At 36.6% G+C, this 20,360-nt stretch overlaps 1 protein-coding gene across 1 annotated transcript in view; it reads right to left on the reverse strand.

Moving 5' to 3' along the window:
- Positions 1 to 20,360, reverse strand: part of LOC150090092 (putative E3 ubiquitin-protein ligase makorin-1) — a 196,940-nt gene that overhangs the window by 132,527 nt on the left and 44,053 nt on the right. Inside the window, exon 3 of the mRNA XM_090368966.1 lies at positions 5,275 to 5,403. Within this exon, the coding sequence (XP_090225092.1) occupies positions 5,275 to 5,403 (129 nt within the window). The remainder of the gene's footprint in view (positions 1 to 5,274; positions 5,404 to 20,360) is intronic.

Consider the following 20,360-nt stretch of genomic DNA (forward strand, 5'->3'; position numbering starts at 1 on the left):
TTTTTTTTTTTTTTTCAGCTTCCAATGGTTGCATTCCTCCTCCTGATAAATGGCATCTCTATGAATACAAAAATTCCTATTTGATCATTTTTATTTAGTTTTACGCAATAATCCCTAAAAATTTAAAATCTTAATATTACAATACATCAAGCAACATCAAGGACACTTGTGTGACAGATGGGTATGACACAGTCATTCAATGCTGCCCCTGACAGTAGAAAAGTAGACAGAGGACCTTTTAAAGTCCTCTTAGAAGGGAAAGTTAAGGGAAAGTCTTGTCTTACAAATTTGATAGGATATTATGTTGTGGTTACAAAGGAACTGGATGCAAAAAATAATTTTGATATCATATATTTGGATTTCAGGAAAGCTTTTGACAATTGTTGCGCATGGAAGACTATTGTACAAATTGGAGCAGAATGGTATTAAGGGTAAGTTGCTACAATGGATAAAAGGATGGTTAAGTGGGAGAAGACAGAGGGTGGTAATCAATGGGTGCTGCTCTTCGTGGACTAATGTTATTAGTGGAGTCCCACAGGGTTCGGTGTTAGGTCCACTGTTGTTTTGTATATTTATCAATGATATTGATGAAGTATATCAGGCTTAATGTCAAAGTTTGCAGATGATACAAAAGTTGGCAGGGTTGTTAATGACAGTAATGGCAGTGTACTACTGCAACAGGATCTAGATAATTTGGGCAGATGGGCCAAGAAGTGGCAACTGAAGTTTAACCTTGACAAATGCGAAGTACTGCATATGGGTAGAAGTAACCCCAGAGAAACGTACCAACTGTGTGGTACTACACTTAAGGTGGTAGAAAATGAAAAAGACCTGGGAGTAATTGTGCAGGCAGATATGAAGTTTTCTGAGCAATGCAGACAGGCTGCCAGGGCAGGTCATGGGGTTTTGTCAATGATATATAGGAATTTTGCTAGCAGGGAGAAGGAGGTGATTGTCCCTCTGTATAAGGCAATGGTCAGGCCACGCTTTGAGTGCTGTATACAGGTCTGGAGGCCTCATTTTAGGAAGGATGTAGATTTATTTGAGTGTGTACAGAGAAGGGCAACAAGATTGGTGAGGGGAATGAAGGGATCCTCTTACCAAGAGAGGCTTAAGTTCTGCAAATTGCAGTGGCTGGAGACTAGGCACCTGCGCAGTGATCTGATTGAGGTGTATAAGGCCTTGAATGGGTTGAGCATGCTGAATTCTGATGGGATCCTTCCACTTGTTCAGATTACAAACCTAAGGGGTCATTAATTCAAATTAAGAAAGGACAGATGTAGAATAGATGTGTGGAAATTTGCCTTTAGCCAGTGGGTGGTTAACAGCTGGAACAAACTTCCATCTGTCGTTGTGGAAGTTGATAGGTTGAATAAATTTAAGGAGGAACTGGACAGGCATTTGGAGGGAATGGTGTGATTTTTTTTTTTTTGGCCGATGCTGCATAAGCTCATAGATTTCCTTTCTTGCATCACATGCCTCTACTACTAACTACTACTACTATATCTTGAATTTTACACAACTTTTCTGGATTAAGTGTATGTACTTTATAGAAATTATAACAACTTTTTAAAAAATACAATGGAAAGGTAGATCCTCCAAAATAGTACTGCTCTGGGATTTGTGGGGCATATCATTAGCATTAGTAAAGGCACATAATGCAAGAAAGCAAACTTATATAGCATCAGCAAAAAAAAAAAAAACCTTCTAATTTCACCCATCCACTCGCTCCAAATGTTTGTCTAGTTCTGCCTTGAATCTATTTAAACTATCAACTTCTACAATGACAGATGGAAGTTCATTCCAGCAATCAATCGCACGCTGGCTAAAGATAAACTATTGCACATCTATCCTACAACTGTCTTTCCTCAATTTGAATTTGTGCCCTCTCAGGCGATTATTATGAGCAAGAGGAAGAATCCCATCAGCATTGAGCATGTTCAAACTATTCAAGGCTTTATACACCTCAATCAGATCACCTCGCAGGTGCCTAGTCACCAGACACTGTAATTTGCAAAACTTAAGCCTTTCTTCATAAGAGCAACCCTTTGGTCCATTCACTAATCTTGTTGCCCTTCTCTGCACCCTTTCTAAAATGAGGCCTCCAGACCTGCATACTGTACTCAAAGTGTGGCCTGACCATTTCCTTATACAAGGGGATAATTACCTCCTTATCCCTGCTAGAAAAATTCCTGTATATCACTGACAAGACACCACGAGCTACTCTTGCAGACTGTCTGCACTGCTCAGAAAACATCATATCTGCCTGCACAATTACCCCCAGGTCCTTTTCATTCTCTACCACTGTCAGTGTAGTACCACACAGTTGGTAAGCTATTCTGGGGTTACTGCTACCCATGTGCAGTACCTTGAATTTGTCATTGTTAAACTTCAACTACCATTTCTCAGCCCATCTGCTCAAGTTTTCTAGATCCTTTTGCAGCATACTGTCATTAGTGTTATTAACAACCCTGCCAACCTTTGTATCGTTTGCAAACTTGGACATTAAGCCTGATATACCATCATCAATATCATTAATAAATACAGAACACAACTATGGACCGAACCCTGAGGGACTCCACTAATAACATTAGTCCACAATGAGCAGTATCCATTAATTACCACTCTGTCTTCTCCCACTCAACCATCACTTTATCCATAGCAGCAATTTGCCTCCAATGCCACACTGCTCCAATTTGTGCAGCAGTCTTCCATGTGCAGCAGTATCAAAAGCCTTTCTGAGATCCAAATATATGATATCAAAGTTATTCCCTGCATCCAGTTCCTTTGTAACCACATCATTTTATCCAATCAAATTGGTCAGACAAGACTTCCCCTTAACAAAGAACCTAGAGCCCTCTGTCCAGAATTTACTTTATATTCAGTGGTGCATTTTATTGAGTTATGCGAATTGTGGGATATAAGAGTTGAAACTATACAACAGCAAAACTTCATGGTAGGACACAATATATTAAATTTTTGCAGCACAACTTGAGTTTTTCACATCACAATGGTTGGGAATGTCTGTTCAAGGGAGGGATAAAAAGCAGAATGTGCGATATCACATCAACCTGGGACAAGAAACATTTCTTACTGTAGGATAAATCTATAATGGTTGCTAGAGAAAACCAATATATGCTAAGGAAAGGGCAAATGTGATCCAGACAGACTATACATAAATGTCAATTCAGGTATTAAATAATAATAATAACACAGCAGCAGCAGCACTCTACCAGGCCATAAGGAAGATAGACAAGCAGTATACTCCATTCAACCTAAGCGAGGAGTCCTCTCCTACCCAGACTGCACAAATGAAGCAGTAAGATGGACAAAGAAGACACTCCATGGCAGAAACTACAATGAACTACATCAAGATCACAGAAATAAAACTGATTCCAATGCATGACACACGAGCTGGATGCTCTTCCCTGAGACTGAAGGATTTATATTCGCCATCCAAGACCAGGTAATCAACAAAAGAAATTATAGAAAATATATTGCAAAGGAGCCCGGAATGTCAGATGATACATGCCGACAATGCCATCTGTTCTCAGAAATGACCCAACACATCACTGCGGGGTGCAATGTGATTACCCAGACTGAATACACTCGTAGACACAACCAGGTAGCCAGGATAAAAATCAGAAGCTAGCAAAGAAATACCAGTTAATCAAATAAAGTGTACCATATTACAAGTAAGAATCCCAGGCAGTACTAGAGACCCCAACCAATTCACAAGCTGTACTGGTACCACACCATAATAACAGACAAGACAATCCTGCACAACACACCAGACATAACCCTCATCGACAAGAAGGAAAAGACTACCTATCTGATTAACATAGCGGTGCCCAAAACTGACAACCTCCAGAAAATCCATGAGGAAAAAATCAGGACATAAACAAACCTAAGACAGGAGATCAAAGAGATGTCATATGCAAGAAATAACAACCATCCCAATCATAGTATCAACTACGGGTATGGTGCCAAAGACCCTACATCAGAAGCTAGCAAAGAAATACCAGTTAATCAAATAAAGTGTACCATATTACAAGTAAGAATCCCAGGCAGTACTGGAGACCCCAACCAACTCACAAGCTGTACTGGTACCACACCATAATAACAGACAAGACAATCCTACACAACATACCAGACATAACCCTCATCGACAAGAAGGAAAAGACTACCTATCTGATTGACATAGCGGTGCCCAAAACTGACAACCTCCAGAAAATCCATGAGGAAAAAATCAGGATGTAAACAAACCTAAGACAGGAGATCAAAGAGATGTCATATGCAAGAAATAACAACCATCCCAATCATAGTATCAACCACGGGTATGGTGCCAAAGACCCTACATAAGAGCCTAGTAGCAATAGGTCTCTCACAGAACACCTACAAGTAACCCCAGAAAGCCACAACCCTGAATACCTGTAGGATAGTCAGAGTTCCTCGACCAGCAGTAACACCAGATATAACAACCACCCTGTGTACTTGGTAGCAATATCCATCACGAGGTGGAACCCCACAATCAGGGAGAAATAATTAAGAGCAACAATAATAATAGCAATAATAATGAAATTGTACACAGAAATTAAAATTAAATTAAATATTGTGAATAATGATATTACGTATTCTTATCATCTAAATAAAGCATTAGAATAAAATCTGCCAATTAGATCTACCACACCAAAAACAGTGAGTGTTCAACCTGTACAATTTGGTAACTGTTCAATTCCATAATTTCATAATTAAAATTTAATCCTGGTTAATATCCTAAACTCAATTCCACATTAATAAATATAATATGTATTGACTGGGTGCCTCCGTAGCCAGGTGGGCAGGAGCAGCAGTGTGTAGCACACACTTCTTGACTAGACCGTGGTTCAAGCCTGTGACCGCCAAATACGGAGGATGTGGAAAGGTCAGGGAATGACCATCATATCCCCGGAGCAATATGGTCTTAATTGCTAATGCTCCTAAAAACCAATAACAAACAAACAAACGATATGTATTGACATATGCAAAAAGAGGGCAAGATTGTGGACCAACATATATTCATGAATGGTTCTGATACTGTATAAGTGTAAGACCTTAGTAGTTATCTTTATACTTAATCTTACTGGTTTAATAAAGATTTTATTATTATACATGATTTTAACACAGCCACTATACAACTCATAGATTTTATTCACATTAGAAATAAAATCATTAGAAAGACTAATTTTAAAACTTCTTTGTTTGAAATTAGTTTTTTCTGTTCAATTAACTGACCTGCATCGTTCGCCATATGAACAACGACCCTGAAGGTAGTACCAGCAAACTGTTTCAGGCATTGCATTAGCTCTGTCATGAGAGAACTTGCAACGCGTGCCTTCCCGACATGTCCCACTAGCATAATACCTACATGGAATAAAAAAAACCTATTAAGCAGTAATTACTTAGATATTCTGAGAAAAAAAGAACACACACAGTTGTCATACTTAAGATTAATAACAGCAAGGGTTATTAATGATTACTGAAAACAGTACTGTCAAAGGATGGTTGCAACCTCCATGCATGCACACTATAAAGTTCATAACTTTCTTTAAATGCAATAACTACAAACTTAACACATTTCATTCTTCCATGTGTTTAAATAAAGATAAAACTTTGAGAAACCTATATCAAGAATTCAGGATTTATGAAGATCAAACCCAAAAAGTTGTATTTATTGCACATGTGTAAGATACTGAATGTTTCATGAAAATGAGAAATGTAGTTTAAAGCTACAAAACAGATAACAATGACCTTGCAGTAGCACTGTAATGCAGAGTATTATGCATGATGATTTTACTTGAAAATACTCCCGAGTCACTTCTGTTCACAGATAAAACCTGATCTGCTGTTTCACACTAACAGATTATTCATTCTTAGGGTTGAAAACTTTTCAGGGTGTGTGCTATACTTACTCCTGTGGAGAGGTGGTTCACTTTTACTACTGGCATTCGCTTCCAAAAAACTGTTAACTTTATTAATTTAATCTCAAAGATGTATACGCTAACTTCAGCACAATGAACACTCTTTGACTAGGTTCTATGTAAAGCAGTAAGTTTCCTTCTTTATTTTTTGGTAGCATGATAGGAGAGAAAAGTATAAGTTGCTCATCACTGAAATTTCCCCAACTAAAAGGAGTGCATGCTCTGAACTTAACATAAATGTAGTGACAGATATCAATACACAGAAGAAATGATTAAGGTAGTGTATCAATTCAGCAGTATTTAATTCATCATAAAAATGTAGTGCACATCAGTACGAAGTATGACCTGCATAAACAGTAATAAAAGTGGCAAAAAGCTGTCATAGAAATCAAGAAGTTGGCAAATGTCATCTTGGTGAATACCAAGCCAAGCTTCTTGTATTGTGTTGTGAGCTGGACAACAGTGGTAGGAGGCTGAGAGGTAAGTGAACATCCTACTACATTCCAAATGTGTTTATGGCTGACAATTTTATGAGCATATAGGTAAAGTGACTGTCCTGGATTTTAGTTGTTTGCTCTGCATTGCTAACTGTCCCGGAAAATGTCCTGGATTGGACATGTAGCCTCCATACTTAATGGCAAACATAATGAAAATCATTTGCATTATGTTTGCCGGAAGAAATGGTACAACGGAAAGAGTTTTTTCAGTAGTCAATTAGTTTTGAACGTACTTTGTAGTATTGCTTTCATGTAAACGCTGAAAGCAATACTACAAAATAATGAAGAATTATTAAGAAAAATTCACTCAATGGAAAAATATATTCAATTATATTATTTAATTTTTTTGTTTTTATTGTTAAAAGAAGTATGTATTTTTATTATTAGTATTAATTCAGAAAAAAAAAAAAAAAAAAAAAACATAACCGTTTTTCACTAAACAAAAATGAAAGTCGATTAAAAACATGACCCCTCTAATAAGTGATTTTTCCCCCCTTCTAATAACAACTATTTTTCTCAGTTCATGTCCTTCATTCTGTTCGTCATGTAGCGTAACACGAGGGGTACCTTACCGACTTAAAATATAATATTTCTTAATATCCTATACATTTTATTTATTATCCTATTTTTAATATTTTTAATTGGTCTAAATTCAAAACATCATTTTAAATTCAAAATGAAGACAGTTTCTCTACAAGAGAAAATCACAATAAGTTAGCATTTGTCCAACATGAGGGGTACCTATACTGAATTTCAGCCTTTCTGTGGAAAAAAAAAAAATATATATATAAGTATATAAACAACAGGGATGAATATAAAAGTTATTAGCCAGATCAGATTAATGCCATCAAAAGCAGATTGTACATTACATCAGTCTGTAATCTAGTTATTATAGTAAAAGCACAATAAATACTATACATTACATCAGTCTGTAATCTAGTTATTATAGTAAAAGCACAATAAATACTATACATTACATCAGTCTATAATCTAGTTACTATAGTAAAAGCACAATAAGTACGATACAGATGCTGAACATGTATATGAACACAACTGTATACAGCTTGCAGTAGGCCATAAGGCCAAAATAACTTATAAAAACTAAAATAGCCTATGCAGGCCTACATGGCCAAACCTTGGAAATAAACATATAATTAGTAATAAAATATAAATACATGTATATAATACAATGATTATGTAGTTAACTATTGGTGTAGAGATACATTGAAAGGAACTTTTTTTCAGAAACAGATAGCTCTGTTAATTATTGGTAGGATATATTGAGAGGGTTAGCCCTTGAAAAAGTCCCTTTCAATGTATCTCTACACCAATAGTTAACTACATAATCATCACTGTATTATATATTTATATTTTATTACTAATTATATGTTTATTTCCAGGGTTTGGCCATGTACGCCTGCATGGGCTATTTTAGTTTTTATAAGTTATTTTGGCCTTATGGCCTACTTCAAGCTGTATACTGTTGTGTTCATATACATGTTCAGCATCTGTATAGTACTTATTGTACTTTTATTATAATAACTATAATAACTATATATATATATATATATATATATGCATATATTGAATAATGACATAGGAAAAGTATGAAAATAAATAAATAAGAAAATAAAGCTATCATTAGAGGCAGCAAAATACACAATCCACCACATGATGCCCAATGCATAACCGATATTAAGTATAAAATTAAAATTAAAATATATACCAGTAGTATGGCAAAACTGTTGAGCAAAAAATTTAAACATAATAGTTGAATTAACAAAGTATAAATCAATGGGGAGGGGAAAGCAAAGGTAACAAGACTAAAATTGTAGCCGAAAGTCTCCAAATAATTTAGAAATTCATTTAAAAATCCAATTAAAAATAATTCCATTTTAAATACAGAAATTTAGAGCCCCCCCAGTAAGGTGCCAGTTCCAAAATATGTGAAATATCACCAATAGAGACTAAACAAACTACGAAAATAAAACAAAGTAACAAATATAATAGACTGACCATTATGCCCCATATCGACAGAGGACCACAAGGCCAATAATGGTCATGGAATCGGTGCATTTCAATCGCTAGACAAATCGTCGCAAAGGTGAACCGATCGAAGGACCAACCTCTGATTGAACCACCAATGGCAGAGGTTTGAATAATGGTGGTCCTTATGCAGCGAAAAATAAACTATAGAACAGACTAGCACTCCAGAGTAGAGCCGCACCACTGACAAAGCAAGCTTAACCAGCTTATATAGACAGAAAAATTAAAAAAGATATAGATGGTGGTATAGGCACAGCATTAGCACGTCAAACTCACTACCACCACCACTTGATATACATATATTTGAATAATGACATAGTTAGGAAAATAAAATAAATAAAAATCTATATCTTTTTACCTTTTCTGTCTAAATTCGGCTGGTTAAGCTTACTTTATGTCAGTGGTGTGGCTCTTTTCTGGAGTGCGTCTATTCTATAGTTTATTTTTCGCTGCATAAGGACCACCATTATTCAAATCCTCTGTATTGGTGGTTCGATCAGAGGATAAGAGGGTGGTTTGGTCCTTCGATCGGTTCACCTTTGCGACAATTTGTCTTGCGATTGAAATGTAGCAATTCCATGACCATTATTGGCCTCGTGGACCTCAGTCGATATGGGGCATAATGGTCAGTCTATTATATTTGTTACTTTGTTTTATTTTCGTAGTTTGTTTAGTCTCTATTGGCGATATTTCATATATTTTGGAACTGGCACCTTACTGGGGGGGGGGCACCACTAAATTTCTATATTTAAAATAGAATTAATTTTAATGGCTTTAATTTTAAATGGAATTATTTAAATTGGATTTTTAATTAAATTTCTAAATTATTCGGAGACTTTTGGCTACAATTTTAGTCTTGTTACCCTTGCTTTCCCCTCCCGTTGATTTATCCTTTATGTTAGTTTAACTATTATGTCGCCGACCGTGCTAGCCGGGTAGGTAAAGTGCCTGCCTGGCAACCCAAAGGTCGCGGGTTCGATTCCCGCCTCGGGCTGGATATCACGATGGTGCCGAACCAACCGGTTGGTTGGATATCCCGGCCATGATACACGAGGGAAGCAAGAAAAAACTGGTTCCTTCGTGTATTGATCACCTCATACGAAATAAATAAATAAATAACTATTATGTTTAAATTTTCTCTCAATAGTTTTGCCATACTACTGGCATATATTTAAATTTCATACTTGATATTGGTTATATTTATATGTATATAGGCTATATTTGTTTTTTGCTTTTTTTAAGAAGTGCAATATTTTATTTTATAAGTTTAGTTCAAAGAAGTATGTTTTAATTTATATTTTGTATGTGATTTTTTATGAATAAAAAAAAAAAATTTTAAAAATGTGTGTATATTGTTTCTAGGGGGTTGTAAAATCCCCCCCTCCCCAACATCCCACATTGGGATACTAAGGATCTGGTCACTTTACATATAGGCCAAGGTTGCATTATCCTGGAAAACTGTATTTGGGATGAAGCATAAGAGCAGAAGCAGTGGTCTTGTTGTTGTTATTTGGTTTTTAGGAGCATTAGCAACTAAGGCTATATTGCTCCGGGATATGCGGTGGTCATTCCTTGACCTTTCCGTATTTGGTGGTGACGGGCTCGAACCCCGGTCTAATCAAGAAGCGTGTGCTACGCACTGCTGCTCCTTCCCACCTGGCTACGGAGGTGCCCCCGCAGTGGTCTTATCATGATTTCAAACATATTTTCTGTCAATGTGCGATTAATAAGAAACAATCAGTGAATGGCTATTGTAACTGATGGTTCCTCCTCCTGTGATTCTCAGGTTGGCCCAATATTCCAGTCCTTGATATATTCCACCCCCCCCCAGTGTGTCTCCCGAAACACATATGGCCAAATGTAATTTGTCACTAAAAAATAAATAATACCATTCTTTTCCCTAAGCAGCTCTCTCCCTGTAGCACAGAAGATGCAGACAATTAGTGGCAGGCAATGGATGGCAAGAATGCAGCGCTACTTTTCAAATTAATCTACTAATCATGCTATCTAACACAAGTGCAGACAGGGATGGCATCCCAACATTGGAAATCTGGTGGGTTGTGATAGATTGCTAGTTTCAGATTGCTCGTTGCTAGTTAGGATCTACCAATCTTCCCATTCTGATGCCACCAGAAGCCCTGGCGATGTGTCCGAGTACCTACCCATACCTGTTGTCGCTAATGGTGTACAAACATATCAACATCATGACCAATACAAGTAGCGAGTGTTGACTATCCAACTTCTGATAAACGACTGATCTGATCTCTTTCTAAGTCCATCACCTGTATGTAGCATTGCCTTATGCATGTTTAAGGCACTGTATACTATTACACAGTCATTCACTCACTGTTTTGTTGGCCAATTAACCCCTTCAAACATTTTTATAGTATCCTCAGTTTCATACATCAGGTTGGTAACATGTCACTGACCAGCTTAAGGTGCAAATTGTTTACATTTATATATGCTGCAGTAGCACATGTAAATCCATCTATTCTTTCTAAACAGGGCAATTTTAATGAGAAGCAGTATATGATGAACAAAAATTCAACATAAGAGAAGTACCAATGAAGTGGAAAACCAGCTGTCAACAGACTGTTATGGTTCCAGAGTGTACACAAGCAATTGGTAATCAGTTGTAAAACCCTTGGAAATTACTTGACATCTATTTTTCTGTGACAATCTGGACTCTCACAGGGAATTGTAATTTGATTACTATGTAAAAATTTTATTTAAATTTTACTGTTATGTTGAATTTAATTTGCACACCAAAATAAAGCTTCATCCCTAATGCATCAGTTACTGTCCAATTATTCAAAAATAAATTGAAAAAGGGAAGCAATTTGTTTGTAAGCAAACTACTGGTAAGCAGTTACCAGTAGTTTAAATACTATTGAAGATGTACATTTTACCAATTAAGCTTAGTTTAAGTCTTGAAAACACACTACATCAGTGTTTTTCAATAATTTTAAGGCTACAAAACCCATTTGGAAACTCTGTGGATCTCCAAGATATTTAAAAACATTACATGAACAAATTTAAAGAAAAATTAATAATAAAAACTGTAGAACCTCTGACATTCCTGTGGGGAAACTCCAGTGTTCCACAGAACACAAATCAAAAACTCCTGCTCGAGATTCTTTTAAAATCAACATAGTGTGAGTAGTATCTCAGTCACAAATGACTGGAAGACATTTTCAGAATTTTATTATATTTATTAATACTTCATCTTGCTAACCCTATGATTTTCTCACTGCCAGATGTAGTTCTGCAAAGCAATTTTGAAATAGGTGAAAGCAAATCCATCATATTACTCTTTATCAAATCAAAGTCCTTTCTTTGTTTTTTCAGACTAGGAAACATGAAACAATTCACAAAGAACTGTATCTAGTAAATAAGGGGGTTGCAATTCTGTATTAGGCCAAAAAACTTTGTATAAGTAGTGACAAGTATAACAGTACATTATTGTGGTGAAGCAACCATCCTTTAACACTCCACTTTACCAGTATTTTTGTTTGAACCACATCATGAAGGTGTCTCTGAATTTCATTGTAGAACTCCTTATTAATTATTTGTCCTCTAAGCATATCTGTAGTGGATAACACTCACAGTCAAAAAATGCTGGCAACATCATGGCATTCATTTTTCTGTGCACTTACCACTTTGAGAAAGAGGAAAAAAGCAGTGTTTCACTGGGATGACTGATGTTTGGTTTCAGGATCATAGCCTGTGAAACTGTAAACCCATAGTTTCATCTCTAGTTATGATAACGTCAAACGTTGCACAATTAGTCACTTTCAAACAAAGGAAGCAACTTGCTGGCAGTGTTCATATTGTTTCTCTATTAATAGATGTAACACAAACTTTGCAGGAAATGCACTCATGTTAAAAATGTTCATTAAAATGGAATGACGTAATCTGATGGAAATAGTTTCTTCACTGATTTCATAAGCAGTCATTTGCACCAAAGTGCACTTGGGACAATTTCATCATTTGTTGAAGTTGAGAGATGTGCAGATCATTGATTTCAATATAGACTCGCCACCCTTTATGAAATGATGGTACCAGTCAAAAACTTGTTTACAATCTATTTCAGAGTCACTACGAGATATTTTAATGTTTTACTTACAGTTTTCCCTAATTTTAAAGCAAAATTTAACACACGCATGCACACTGTTGTTCAGTGCACTCTGACATTTTGAAATATAAGATGTAAAAGCACGTCTTTATTATTGGATGACAATAACAGATTCCCATAAGTAAGTGAACAGCATACTGCATGGAGGTAAGATAGAGGTAATGTTACCCATTTATGGACTAATTCAATGGAAAGGTTCGGTGAAACACGAGTAGTTGCTCCTGACATCCCAAAGGCTTTCAATTGTGCTTGGCATAAAGGTCTTCCAAACAAGCTTCCATCTTATGGTTTGCCAACTGTTTTTAGTAATTGATTATCCAGTTTTCTCTCTGATCGCTCACTGAGGGTGATGGTAGATGGCTCTCTGTCTTCTAACTTCTCCACTAATGCCGGTGTCCCCCAAGGTTCAGTTCTTTCCCCCACTCTTTTCCTCTTGTATATTAATGACCTTCTTCCATTGACTGGAAATCCTATCCATAGTTTTGCCAATGATAGCACATTGCATTCCACTTTCCACTTTGAGAAACCTTGTCCTGCTCAATCAGCTTCAACTTCTCGAAATTCTGCTACCAATTCCTTAAATGCCGATCTTCAGGTAATTCTCCAGTTGGGCAAAGACTAAGTTGAAATCAACTTAGTTGATTTCAACCCTTCTAAAACTCAGTCTTGTCTTATATCTCGCAAAAAGGATTCTTCTGCTCCTATGCTTATCTTTTGTGACACTCCGATTTCTAGGCAAAATGATATATCTCTTTTGGGTATTACCCTGACTTCTAATCTCTCTTGGCACAAGCACATTACAAATATTGTTTCCTCTGCATCTAAAAAACTTGGTTTTCTCTTTCGCTCTCAGCATTACTTTTCTTCCAAACAGCTGCTCACTCTGTATAAATCGCAAATCCGCCCTACCATGGAATATTGTTCCCACATCTGGGGGGTGGTGCCCCCAAAACCTCTCTCAGGCTTCTTGATTCCATTCAGAAGAGGGCAGTTAGGTTAATTAATGATTAATCTCTAACAGAGTCTTTCCACTCGCTGTCTCATAGTTTCGCTGTTTCTGCTGCATGCCTCTTCTACAGATACTTCCATGGGCACTGTTCTTCTGAATTGGCTTCTATAATTCCTGCTCTCTCTTTCAAAACAGTCCGAACACGTGCCGCTACCGGCCAACATCCATTTACTGTCCAACTTCAAACTCACAGAACCAACTTTTCATCTTCCTCATTTATTCATCCAACTGCCATTTTCTGGAACAACCTTCCTTCATACGTATTTCCTGAAAATTACAGTCTACAGAAGTTAAAGTCCAATGTCAACAAATATCTTCTTTCATCTTCTCAACCCAAGCACGGTACTAAGTACTATAGGTTCTAATACCTCTCGTGTTTGGGGTTTACATAAAAAAAAAAAAAGAATGGAGTTGCACATTATAAAATTCAAAAAGGACACCAATTTTTTTTCCTTTCAGAATGAAATATGGATTTTGGTTATACAGGGTGTCTCAAAAATAGACGGCATAACTTCAGGAATGAGTTCTTCATATGTAGACAATAAAAATATTTTATATCAATAGTTCCGGAAATGCTTGGTTTCCGAGTTTTGAAGGTCTGTCTATGACACTTAACTGTTCACATCACCTTATAGTGATGGTTCAAAATGTATACCTTCTGCCTGAATACAGACTTCACATCGACGTCTCATGGACTCGCGAAGATGATGCCAAATTCCTGGCATGTTTCGTATTGTCTCACAACCTGCTACTATTCGATTGTGGAGTTTCCACATCAACTACCGGAGTTGAATAAAACAATGTCTTTAAATGGCCCCACAAGAAGAAATCTAGTGGGTTTAAATCAGTGAGCGTGGAGGCCAGGCAGTTGGTCCACCCTCTACTTCAGGAGTCATAGATCTTAGTCGTCAGCATGAGGTGTAAAGGTCCCATGTTCACAAAGGCGGCGATGGATACCTTCAAACATTTTCCTGTCTAGGCATCGTTCTAGGAACCTTTCGTGGTACGAACAGCGAGCCTCCAGAGCATTGCCGTCCGCCAAACCGTACATAAAGTGCATATCCGCTTGCTCTTTCTTTGAGTACATGTTCAGAATGGAAAACCACCAGATTCTGTCAGTACCTTGTGTTGAAGGAAATCACCTGTGGGAGATAAGACATTCCGGTTAATAACTCGGGAACCAAGCATTTCCGGAACTATGTTGATATAAAATATTTTTATTGTCTACATATGAAGAACTCATTCCTGAAGTTTTGCCGTGTATTTTTGAGACACCCTGTATAACAAAAAAATTTTAAAAGAAAAAAACTTTTTTTAAAAATTTTTTGTTAATGTATATATTTAAAAAAACAGGTCTACATTATAAGAATGTGGTGGTCTATGTTCTTATGTATTTCTTTGATCAATTTGTTTTTCAGTTACAGTGTTTTGATAAAGTTACCATATTTCTTTGTTCAATACTTCAACATTGCACATATACAATAAACAATTCACATTATCATGATCTTTGCTACTTGTTTTTATGCAAGGATATTCTTTTCCCATAGTTCTGAGTATGATGGTGATTGTTTAGGCATTTTTAATATGGCCACACAATGAATAACAAAACACTTTAAACAACCAGCGACAATGCGTGCAGTTTCTGTAGCATTCACAGAAAAAAAAGACTACACTTTGTATTTATAAGCATGAATTAGTGATTAGTATTCTCCAAAAAAACTGGATGCAGATAAATTTTAGAACAAACACAGTCAAAATGAGCCTGATTTAGAGGAATTTGGGCAAAACTGCTGTAAGCACTTGTTCACTTGAATTTTTTTATTCACATAAATTGGAATTCTTGCATATGCAAGATCTTTATATGTTTCATATCTTTAATCTAAGAATAAAATTTATTAAAATGTCTTTTTAAGTCTATGGCAAAAGCCTCTTTCTGTACACACCTATCAGCAAATTAGGTTTGCTACTTAGTGAAATGATCTCATATTGTGGAGGCACTTCACCATAAGTTACCTTGGTATTACAGTATTCTAAATAAAAGATACTACTGCAATGTAAAAGTATATTGCTTTTTATTTAAAGCATATGCCACTGCCCAGACCCAGGTTTTGGTTCTGATTGGAGGCTCACTGGTGAGCAATAAGCACTGTAAAGACCTGACAACTCAGTGATGAGATATAAGTAGCAAACCCAGTTTGCTCATAGCAACTATGTCCAACATGTACAATAACTTTATACAGCTTTCACAACTTGATGTTTTTTCCCTAGACTTAACATGTCTACATTACTTGTTGCAGCATCTTACATATTGTGAACAGTAGCGTAGCTATCCTTTTTCGGGCCTGGAGGCAAAGAACATGTTCGGGCCCCTACCTAATTAATGAAAATTGCAAAAAGAGGAGACATCCAAAGACACCTGGGCCTCTAAGGGGCCCAAGCCCGGAGGCAACTGCCTTGCCTGCCTACATGGTAGCTACGCCACTGATTGTGAATATATCTCATCACTGAGTTCTCAGGTCTTCATAATGCCTATTTGTCCACTGGTAAGAGACCAATGAGACTCCAATCAGGGTCGAAATCCATGTTTGGGTTTCGGCATAATAAAAATACATAAAAAAAAAAACAACAAGAAAGCAATATACCTGTACTGCTCCAACAGAACAGCACCTTTTATTTAGAGTAGTGTAACTGTTTGTTTGTTTGTTATTTGGAGCATTAGCAACTAAGGCCATATGGTTCCGGGGATAGGCGGTGGTCATTCCCTGATCTTTCCGCATCCTCCGTATTTGGTAATCACGGGCTCGAACCCCGGTCTAATCAAGAAGCGTGTGCTACGCACTGCTGCTCCTGCCCACCTGGCTACGGAATCACCTAGAGTAGTGTAATACCAAGGCAGCTTGTGGTGAAGTGTGAAATTTATGCAATAAGTAACAAATACACAGAAAGAGGCTATGCCTGACATGTATAATGACTTTAAATATTTTTTAATTATTCCAGGTAGTTTTTAAGAATTCATAACCAATAGATCAGGCTTTCAAATATCACAACAAAGTATGCCAAAATGAAAGGATGTGTCAAACAAACTTTTTTTTTATTACTGTGTACTAGACTGACTAGGACCAAAATTGAACAAAATAAGGATTTTTTTTTGTACTTTGTACTACCACCACAAGCAGAGGAATGTGTTTATTGTAGTAGTAATGGCAAATGATGCAAGAAAGCAAACAATAGCAGCAGCCAAAAAAAAAAAAAAAAAAAAAAAGTTCACCCATCTCCAAATCTTTTTAGTTCTCCCTTGAATTTATTCAACTGATCCACCTCCACAACAAAAGATAAAGCCTGTTCCATCAAGCAACCACCTTCTGACTGAAGGCAAACTTCCACACATCTATCATAAAACCATCCTTCCTCAACTTGAGTTTATACCCCCTCATGTGTGTAGTCTCAGCAAATGGAAGAATACCATTAACATTCAGCTTACTCAATCCAATCAAGGCTTTAAACACCTCAATCAGATCTCCCTGTAGGTGCCTAGTCTTCAGATGCTGCAATTTTCAGAACCGAAGCTTTTCTATGAAAGAGCATTCTTTTGTTCCCTTCACCAATCTGGTTGCCCTCTGCACCTTATCTACATTCTTCCTAAAGTGAAGCCTCCAAGATCTATATACAGTAATCAAGGTGCAGGCCAAATAGAAATGGATAATCACCTCCTTATCCCTGTTAGCAAAGTTTCTATATATCACTGACAAAATCCCATGAGCTGTCCTAACAGCATGGCTGCACTGCTCAGAGAATTTCATGTCCGACTGTAACAATCAGATTATACCCCTAGGTGTTTTTCATTCTCCATTACCCTAAGTGTAGTGCCACACAGTTGGTAAGCTATTCTGGGGTTACCACTACCTATGTGCAGTACCTCGAATTTGTCATTGTTAAACTTCAACTACCATTTCTCAGCCCATAATTTTCCTAGATCTTGTTGTGGTAGCTCACTCTGATGACTGTCATTAACCACCCTGCCAACCTTTGTATCATCTGCAAACTTAGACATTAAGTCTGATAAAAAAAAAAAAGTAAAGTGCAGCCATTATCAACCCACTGCAGGGTGGAAGCCTCCTCAACAATTCATGCTGAGGGAAATGGACCATAATCTGCCACGCTGGTCCAGTGCGGGTTGGCAGATCGACCGTATTCAGCAGGCAGGGGCTTGAACCCCGGTCTACTCAAAGAGCGTGTGTTACTGCACTCCCGCTCACTCGGCTACGGATGCCTGATATACCGCCATAAATATCATTGATAAATATTGAAAACAACAATGGACCCAGTGCCGAACCCTGGGAAACTCCACTAATAATATTAGTCCAAGAAGGTTCAAAAGAAATTTCTTGCCTGGTAGTAATGCTCTGCTTCTAATCACTCAAAAATAGATGCACAGATATTTTAGAGATAAAACTACATATAATACAAGGTGTTTAATATAAATATTTACAATTATTCAGTTCCACACAAAGGCTAATCCATACTAAACTCTGAAAAACCTTCATGGAAACACTAAATGGAACATTATGAATAGCTTTCAAATTACAGGGGATCCTCGTTATCTGAGGATAATTGGTTCCAGAAAATTCCACTTAAAACGAGGACCAATTTTCATAATGTTTATTATTTAAATAAAACTAAATGCAACTAGGCATAACATTTTAAGAGTTTAAGATTCTATATCTATATAATATCGGTGTAGATACACCATAAACAACTCTTAAAGAAAAACTATGGTAGTAGTGTGAAAAGCATCATTTCATCTATATCTCATATTGTGCTCATCCTTCACAATGAGTTGCCCATGTATTGCACTACCTCTAATAAGTAGCGCTTCACATGTAAGTAATGCTTCATAAGTAAGTAGCAATAGAAAAGACTATTGCTACTTATTCTCGGTGGGCGCCACCACCCAGACAGCACCGTTTCAAAGCCAGTTGGCTTTTCATTGGTGGGTGGCCAGGTACCCTGGTATTGCAAGTGAAGCCTTACTTATTTGAGGTAGTGCAACATATAGGCAACTCGTTGTGAAGGATGAGTAGATATGGTGTATCTACACCGATATTATCTAGTAATGTTTATTATGTACTTGTACATAGTAAAAAATGGATGAAGGAACTGAAAAATTAGAAAATTATTTTATTAGACATTTTTTATTATAATATGTTACACAATGTAGGTTAAGTTTTTTTTTTTTTTTGTTAGTTGTTGGCACATCGGCTTCTGTGGCCATAATGCACCTCCCAAAGTTTTTGCATTTACTCTGATCCAAGCCCGAGGCGGGATTCGAACCCACAACCTTTAGGTTGCTAGGTAGGCACTTTACCCACCTGGCTAGCCTGGTCGACGTAAGGTTAAGTAAAATTTATTGAAGTTACACTATTTTTCAGTTGTACGAATAAAGAATGAATCCAGAGTTGTCGTGTTTTTTTTTTGTCATATTTTTCAGATAAAATTGTGTCGTAGCATTTAATTATGTCTTTAACTTCACGCTTAACATTTGTTGCACAATCATGAAGAAAACTGTTCTCACAAAAAATATTCAAGTGGTTGGTCATTTTCTCAAGGAAAAAAGCTTCAATTCTTTAATTTTCAAATATCCTTGTAACTGTGGGGACTCGGATATTGAATACCAGGGACCCCCCTGTATTAACAATGCAGATTGATAAAGACAGTTTTCATAACTGCCTTAATTCCTGAAGTAAAACAACATTGAATAATAATGACAGGTGCAACTCAATTTTACTTTCTCGCAACCAAGAAACATCTAATGCTGGAAAAATAAAGAAAATTCTTTTACCATTACTAATTTTTAATTTTAATTAAAAATTAGTAATGGTAGGCTCTTTCAAAAGAGCCAAATGTGTGTACTATGTTAACATATAACTTTGCAACTTCTTAAAAAAACAAACATTTTATCTTCAACTTCTAAATGAAATGACTACACCAGTGTTATCCAAAGTTTTTTGCCTTCAGATCACTTTTGGTTACTGGCTTTACCTGCAGACCTCCAAATTAATATTTTAATTTTTTTTAAATAATAAAACTTTCTGATCAAGAAACAAAAATATTTCTAACCATTATCAGAAGTTTGAAGGACTATCCTGTCCTCACATGTTTTTACAGCCAGTAGGGTTTGAACTGCTTAATTAATGCAAAACAAACTTTGTCTTTACAATTGTTTTTTTTTTTAATTTGAAAGCTTTTTGGCAAGGCTATATTAGTTTGAAAATAGTGCTTACCAGGGCAACTCACCATGAAAGTAAAAGTTTGTTCTGCAGTTAACATTATAGCAAATGAGCAGTTTAAATCCTGTAGCCCACAAAAACACATGTAAGAAGAGGACAGTCAAAGTCCTCCAAACTTTTGATAATTTCTCTGAGGCTATGTAGCATTAGTTACATTATAGTAATATAGTAACAGTAATAGTATATAGTGCAAGGAAGCCCAGGATTTTGCTGCACTGGCAAGGGAAAAAAAAAACCCCACAACTAGATATAAAAATACAAACTATTTGCTTCCCTCTTCACATATCCACTTGACCTTTGAATTTAGCCAAACTGTCAGCCTCAACTAACTGTGAAAGCAACCTGTTCCAGCAATCAATGACTTGTTGGCTAAAAGAAAACTTCCTACAATCTAGTCTAAACCTCTACCCCTGTAATTTCATTTTA

This window comes from Mastigoproctus giganteus, chromosome 2 (genome assembly GCF_048544385.1).
Source record: "Mastigoproctus giganteus isolate SK-2022 chromosome 2, ASM4854438v1, whole genome shotgun sequence".
NCBI lineage: Eukaryota > Metazoa > Arthropoda > Arachnida > Uropygi > Thelyphonidae > Mastigoproctus > Mastigoproctus giganteus.